This window comes from Camellia sinensis, chromosome 10 (assembly GCF_055761805.1).
Source record: "Camellia sinensis isolate YWXY chromosome 10, ASM5576180v1, whole genome shotgun sequence".
Lineage (NCBI taxonomy): Eukaryota > Viridiplantae > Streptophyta > Magnoliopsida > Ericales > Theaceae > Camellia > Camellia sinensis.
This window is the reverse complement of record NC_138970.1, coordinates 20,872,035-20,879,036: the sequence shown is the minus strand read 5'-3', so window position 1 is coordinate 20,879,036 and position 7,002 is coordinate 20,872,035. Positions and strand designations below refer to the sequence as shown.

The 7,002-nt window shown below is 36.3% G+C and overlaps 2 protein-coding genes across 2 annotated transcripts; one reads left to right on the top strand and one right to left on the bottom strand.

The window, feature by feature from the left end:
- Window positions 1-201: 201 nt before the first annotated feature.
- On the bottom strand, window positions 202-3,809 carry LOC114271293 (uncharacterized). Its single transcript, XM_082889851.1, has 5 exons — window positions 2,112-3,809; window positions 1,746-1,890; window positions 1,064-1,284; window positions 323-413; window positions 202-239 (listed from the first exon to the last, which is right to left on the bottom strand). The coding sequence occupies exons 1-5, from the start codon at window positions 3,807-3,809 to the stop codon at window positions 202-204; spliced, it is 2,193 nt and encodes a 730-aa protein (XP_082745977.1).
- A 920-nt stretch (window positions 3,810-4,729) lies between these two features.
- Window positions 4,730-5,890, top strand: LOC114258804 (uncharacterized). Its single transcript, XM_082889850.1, has 2 exons — window positions 4,730-5,146; window positions 5,234-5,890. The coding sequence occupies exons 1-2, from the start codon at window positions 4,730-4,732 to the stop codon at window positions 5,822-5,824; spliced, it is 1,008 nt and encodes a 335-aa protein (XP_082745976.1). The 3' UTR covers window positions 5,825-5,890.
- Window positions 5,891-7,002: the final 1,112 nt, after the last annotated feature.

The window sequence follows — 7,002 nt, the reverse complement described above, 5'->3', positions numbered from 1 at the left end:
AAGTTAGAAACACAACCACCATATTTCAGCTTCCTCTACAACATATCAATTGATTTTGTTGAGTAATCGACACCTTCAACCCACAAATCCTCGCCCATCAAACAATTCTCTTGAGATAGAATGAATTAGAACTTTTTTGGTAGCATTTATATTAAAGCTCAAATGGAGAAACAATGGAGACTGGCACTGAAAGACACAAATTCAACGTTCGACTTTCATATGGTCTGGTGGCGTAGACCCTGCAAATGGGAACAGAGTCGTTACCTCTGACTCTTCTTGGACTGTGTAGAGGCTAGTGTGGGAAATTAAGGAGTCGACATACCAGTTAAATCTTGGCTGTCGAGTGGAGCACTGGAGTTAAAGCCCATCTGGACAACATTGTGAAGCTCATCCTCACCCCACATGTTGGGTACCTGTAGACAGATACATAAAAAAAGGGAGGGTAATTGTCATATCAAAAAGATAAATCGCAGTTAGTACATTGAAATGATGAAGTTTCATCATAAGCTCATTTGAAACTCAGCCAACAATGAACGATTCTAGAAGGGAGGGAAGAGGGCCTAAATATTCTATTTCTCCTTGGATGCAGAATTTTTAGGAGGGTTTTCCAGAGATCTCTCATGTATTAGAAGTTGGGAGCATGCTTGTTAGAATCATACGATTCATGAGAGATCTACTTATATTTGACCATTTATTTGACCATTGAGACTGTCTACTTATACCCAGTCAACCTTACCCTTCCCCTACCTTTGTACCTTTGAATTAGCACCTAAATCAAAACTCTGGTTGTTCAAAGAATTCTTGCAACTAATATTTCAGAAATCCCATAATCTGCCATTTCAAAAATCAAGCCAAAATCCGGCCTTCTTCCTTGCCAAATCATAAATTCTGTCTTCTACCTGTTAAAACTCTAACCATACAATCTTTTACTACCCAAAACTCACCACAACTCTAATTATAGGCAACACTTGGGCAAGTTTCCAAAAACTCTTCTACATAAATTCGATTATTCTTTTAAAAGCTTCACATAACACAAAAAGTATAGACTAGTTTTCTGTAAAACTATCGCATGTTTGTCATTGATATTAAACTGCTCCTCCGCATAACTGAGGAACAATGAACTACTCAAAAGCAAATCTTCGACATTAGTTTCTGTTCTGAAGCATTTCTTCTCAGTATTATTGATGCAATGGTTAGCTTCTTCAGATGATTTGGTGAGGCTTTCTTGTTGGGTAGTCTGTGGTATAACATTGCAGACAGAACTCTGGTGGCTATCATACTGGTCTGCAATTAAAAAGACATAAAAAGTCCCATAAAAATCAATACAATTGAACTGCATATTGCAAATGCAAGTACCTATATATGCACCCTAAGGTAGAGTAATGACTCGCCTTATATGTGTGTATATTTTCAATCCAGTTATAGATATAGAATCCCATATGCAGACATTAAAATAGCAGTACCCTTTTCCATTTTTCTTTTTCCTATACTTGTGGGAACGCTATGCAAAGAAATGATATAAGTTACATCCAACAGCTAGCGACGGGTAAGGCAGGCTTAGAACTTTGAACCATAATTGTAATACAGTTTTCTTGCCCTGAAGACACTCGGATAAGAGACAGTCCTCCTCCATGAATTAGTACCTTTTATACTTACAGAATGCATACATGTATGCGAGAGTAGAGAATTCACTTCATTACTAATTCTCATAATTTAAAAAATTCAAATCTAAGAATGTGCCATACCTTTACTCTGAAATTCAGAGGAATCTGTCCTTTCTTTAGGAAGGAGTTGATCTGCAGTTGTAGTGCCAGTTCTTGTCATATCGGATTCATTTTCACAACTAAGGTCAATTGACTTGTCACCATACTTGCATCCCACATTTTCAACCTGCATTGTCATATAATGTTTCAATCTTCGCAATAAAATTTTCTTTATTTGGTGATGATTCTAAGGCTGTCTCATTAGTTTCAACATTGCATTGCCTACTTTGTTATTGTCTTTAAAAAATATATTTAAACAACAATATATGCATATAAAAATCAGAGAACAAACAGAAGTTTCTAAAAGAAATAACATTAAGATTGTAAAAATTGAATGCTAGGACTCACAACAGAATTAGCTGCCAAGGGCTCCTTGCTTGGCTTCTCATTATTCAGATTCTTTTCCCGATCACCACGATTACACGATATGGCTGGTGTTGTATGTTTTGAATTGCCGCTTGAGGAGGTGGATTTTTGCTGGGAAATACAGCTCTTTGCAATGATTGACCCCGTCTCAGGTTTTCTTTGTTTTGTGGAGGTCACTTTGGCTTCATCATGGGACTTAGAAACAGCTTTGGATTTCACTTTCTCCATTTCTTCTGGTTTCTTTGCTCGCAGTGCCACCTTCTGTATCCTATCAACTTTCTTCCCAATCACTTTATTTTTCTCTTGCTGATTTGAAGGTAGTACGAAAGCCTTCAACTCATTACAAGACAGCTTGTCATTGGTCTGGACTACTTTCTCTTCTGCTTTTGCTTGTATCCCTTTAGAATTTTTTACCCCTTCCGGGCCAAGCCTTTTGATTGGAGTTTCTTCACCTCTGTGTCTTCTAGACAAATTACCGGTACTAAAACCTTCTTCACAATGGCCTGTGGCTAGGGCTTGAAGTTCTTGCGTTTTCAATTCCCCAAGCACCTTCTTGCTGTCGAGGGCTCCCATACCGTGGAGAAACTTTTGCAGGCGAGTCTCTTCCACCTCCACACTTGAAAATTGCAAAGGTTTTATTATTACAATAGGTGGGGCATCTTCAGTATACCTCTTTTTGGAGTTGGATGCATTAGAACGATGCGATTGAAGTACAAACCCTTCATCAGAATTGCCATTCACAAGCCCTTCAAATTGCGTGTTCTCAAATCTTTTGACTATTTCTTTCAGTTTCTTCTGTTCTGTATCTACCTTATAATCAGCAGAATGAGATTTCCTCGCCTTTGGCATATCAATTTCAAACATAGGCCTTCTCTGAAAGGAAATCTTTTCACTCTCCAACTTTTTCTGGGGACTAATCTGCACGGTTTCTGAGGGAATTTCTTCCAAACCCATAAGCTTGGCAATCAAATTCGAGCCTTTTGACTTGTGAGGAGCATTTGATGAGAGTGAACTATCAGAAGAGGCAAAGCCTTGGAAGGACTGGCTTGAGCTAGTGGAGGCAATATCAGTACCCGAGTCCAGTGTTCTTTTATCACAGTAAGCCTTTTTTTCAGTGCAACTGGGCAGCAAAAGATTTTGCCTAGCAAGGCCGTCTCTGATCACAGTCCTAAGCTCGTCAAAACAATCCCTCGAACACCCATCAGCAGAAAATCCCGGTTTCTCAAATCCCATTTGGGAATCATGATCTTGGAAGTGATGGGATTTTGTTCTTTCAATCCCCACTTCACCAATTCTGTCTCCCCTGGATTTTTCCTTTCGATTTTCCCACAACTTATCTTGTAGTTTTCCAAGCATGATCAAAGACTCTTGCAAATCAAGAGCTCCTTTCAACAAATCTTTCGCAATTTCTTTAGAATGCCCATCAATTGTCATCCCCACAGACCACGGGTTATGTGAATCTTCTTCTGTGACATTTTTTGAGCCCATCTTCATTGATTCTTCTTTGAATGCAGAAGAGGAATTCAAATTCCTAGGATTTCTTCGACTTTTGCCTTTTTCATTTGATCTGTTAGGATTGGTTTTGGATTTTCTGATCGTTTTACATTCAATTACGCCTTTTGGATCATCACATATGACAAATGATCTGTACACAGCCGATCTCAGACCGTCTTGAGGCATATTCTATGGTAGAAAATTCCATTGAAAAAGTCAGATTCTGCTAATGCAACACAAACCAAGTCCAAAGATCTAACTAAATTTTGCATAAAATACTAACAAAATTATGTATATTTAAAAAGAGATGCTGTGTGCAGTTGGGATGAAAACTACGATGAAAAAGACCATGAACAACAGATTTTAGTAAATCAACCTCAAACCAGTTCAATAACCATCTTAAATATTTTTGGCATTTTATATTGACTTATGTTCTATTTTTTTAAGCATGGAGTGTATATTAATTTTAAAAAATTGTTATTCCTTACCCATTAATTCTCATTTCATAAGCTAAATATGATCCTTTATCCAACTCAATGTACCTAGTAAAAAATGAAAAATGATATCCACACATCAAATTCCAAATAATTGTTTCTTAGTCAAATAAATTATTCTTATATGAAGTGTGATAACTTTGAGAGTTTTTGGAGTCTACTAAATTTGCTGAGCAAGGTTTTCTTTTTATCAAGAACATGTGAAAGAGAGAAAATTCTAGCGAGTTCGATTTTGCGCAATAATAAAATATTCACTAAAAAGATATCCTCTGACATACTGATTCATGGTTCTTTGAAAGCTCAGCTTGCTTCCTTTGACTTCATGAGTGCTTCCAACCGACAATTATTCTATCCTTTGATTCACATACCTTGGAATTCTTTGATTTGTTTGAGAAAAGATGAATCTTCCGCAGCTCCATAAATTCTTTTTCATTGAATTTACATGATCTCCATTTATTTATCTAAAATTATCATTGAATCATTTTCAACAAAACAACTAGTGTTTTAATTTACATGATCTCTATTTATTAATTAATTTGCTTCCAATTGGGAATCTTAGTTATTTCTCCAACCCAATATATGTTGCCATAATTTTGTTTACCTTGTGTATAGATGAGTCAGCAACAAAATGATGCATATTTCACCAACTTGATGAATGATGGGACTGATTATGAATTTATGGATGAACCTCTTGACCAAGGGGATCAGTTTTCCCCAATCTCTCCTCAAATAGAAACCACCAAGAAACCACAACGAGGTGGCAACTTCACTACAGAAGAAGACAGTATGCTCATATCGGCGTGGCTTAACATTAGCTTAGATCCAGTGCAAGGGAATGAACAAAAATCAAAGGCTTATTGGCTAAGAGTGTGGGAGTATTTCCACCAGTACAAAACTTTTTCATCTAATCGTAGTCAAACTTCTTTAATGAACCGTTGGTCAGCAATTCAACTTGCCACGAATAAGTTCAGTGGGTGCTTCGCCCAAATCCAAAGGTTGAATCAAAGTGGAAAGACTGACAAAGATAAGGTATTAATGCCATTGAGTTTTTTATACTTATTATAATTGGAATTGTCTAATCTTATGATAATTAGTGTTCTTTTATCTATTATTCAGATTCTTGATGCGAAGAAATTATACAAAGAGTTGTACAAATCGTCATTTCCATTTGAACATTGTTGGCATGAGTTAAGAGATCAACCAAAATGGCGAGAGGAATATAGCATGAAGAAACAAAAACCAAAAAAAGTGGCAACTCCCGGCGTTTGTTCTCCTAGTGCACCGGATTCAATCAATTTAGAGGACAATGATGTTTCACATAATGACAATGTAGACTTGGAAAGACCACCGGGTAGGAAAGCTGAAAAGGAACGTTTGAATAAAAGAAAGAATAAAGATCGTGGAAATGAAGGAGGGTCACATATTTTAATATTATTAGAGGATTTAAAGGAAGATAGAAAGAAAATGAATGACAAGAAAATAGAGATGTATGAAAGGTCGTATCTTCAAGAGCAAGAAAAGATTGATAATGAGAAAAAGAGGACGCAAACGGAACAAGAAAAGGTTGATAATGAGAAAGAGAAGATACGAATGGAACAATTGAAGGAGGAAGAGCGAATAATGTCAATAGATACAAGTGGTCTGCCTTCATTGCAAGCAGAATACCTTCATCGCCGCCAAATGGAAATTCTCCAAAAAAAGATTTAGTTGTTGGAACTACCCAAAAAAAATTTAGTTGTTGGAACTATGTTTTTCACTTTATTTATTGTTGGATTTGATTATTTATTGTTGGATTTGATTCTCCATTGTAGGCAGAACTATGTTTTTTATGCAGTTTATGTTGGAATTATTTATTATATGTTAAAAGTTTTTTGGAACTACCTATTGTTGAATGGTTGAACTAGTAGTAATTTAATTACTGAGTGGAATTCTCGTTGAATGCTTGTTGAAGTACTCCATGGCTAAATATAATTCTTATTGTATGTTGGATTGGAGTGATTTTTATTTACAGGACATTTCTATTTGTTGATCAATTAAATACAGATTATGTAAGTTGCTGGTGTTTTGATTTTGGAAGTTATTTGATATGTTTTATAAATTTGACTTTGCAGAAAATTGAAGTTGTTAGGCAGAAACTTGCAAAGCTTAAGAAGCAAAACATAACCTAATATTTATTTTCAGTTGTTTATTACTCAGCTGTATTCTTCTTTTAATTTCCATGGCTCGCAATAGTGTAATGAAGATGATTATTGATGACTCTGATTCTGACAATGAATTGGAGATATTTGCAATAACTGCTTTAGAAGAAGAGCGGCTAAATAATGAGAAGCAATTGGGATTACGTCGTGGTTCTATTCAAGGTCATACAGTTATTTATCGTAATCGAATTCAAGGCCACAAGAGACTTTATCAAGATTACTTCTCTGAAACGCCTATATATCCGCCCAATTTATTTAGGAGGAGGTTTCGGATGAGTCGATATCTCTTTCTTCGTATTTTATCTATGGTGGAAGCATATGATCCTTATTTTGTGCAGAAGAAAGATGCTATTGGAGTTCTTGGTCTGTCTTCCCTTCAAAAGATGACAGCGGCTATGAGGATGCTCGCTTATGGAGTAGCGGCCGATTCTGTAGATGATTATGTGAGGATTGGAGAAAGCACTGCAATAGAAAGTCTACAAAGGTTTGTTCCGGCAGTGGTTGCAATTTTTTCAGATGTGTACTTGAGGGCACCAAACAAAGATGACATTGCTAAATTACTAGAGGTGGGAAAAAATCGTGGGTTTCTTGGAATGTTGGGGAGCATTGATTGTATGCATTGGAAGTGGAAGAATTGTCCTACTGCATGGAAAGGTATGTATTGTGGTCATATCCATGAACCAACTA

Coding starts and splice junctions, on each gene's coding strand:
- LOC114271293 (XM_082889851.1), bottom strand. CDS start 3,809: ATGCCTCAAGACGGTCTGAGATCGGCTGTGTACAGATCATTTGTCATA. Junction 1,891..2,111: donor CCTTGGCAGCTAATTCTGTT/GTGAGTCCTAGC, acceptor ATGACAATGCAG/GTTGAAAATGTGGGATGCAA. Junction 1,285..1,745: donor CTCTGAATTTCAGAGTAAAG/GTATGGCACATT, acceptor TTTTAATTGCAG/ACCAGTATGATAGCCACCAG.
- LOC114258804 (XM_082889850.1), top strand. CDS start 4,730: ATGAGTCAGCAACAAAATGATGCATATTTCACCAACTTGATGAATGAT. Junction 5,147..5,233: donor GAAAGACTGACAAAGATAAG/GTATTAATGCCA, acceptor TCTATTATTCAG/ATTCTTGATGCGAAGAAATT.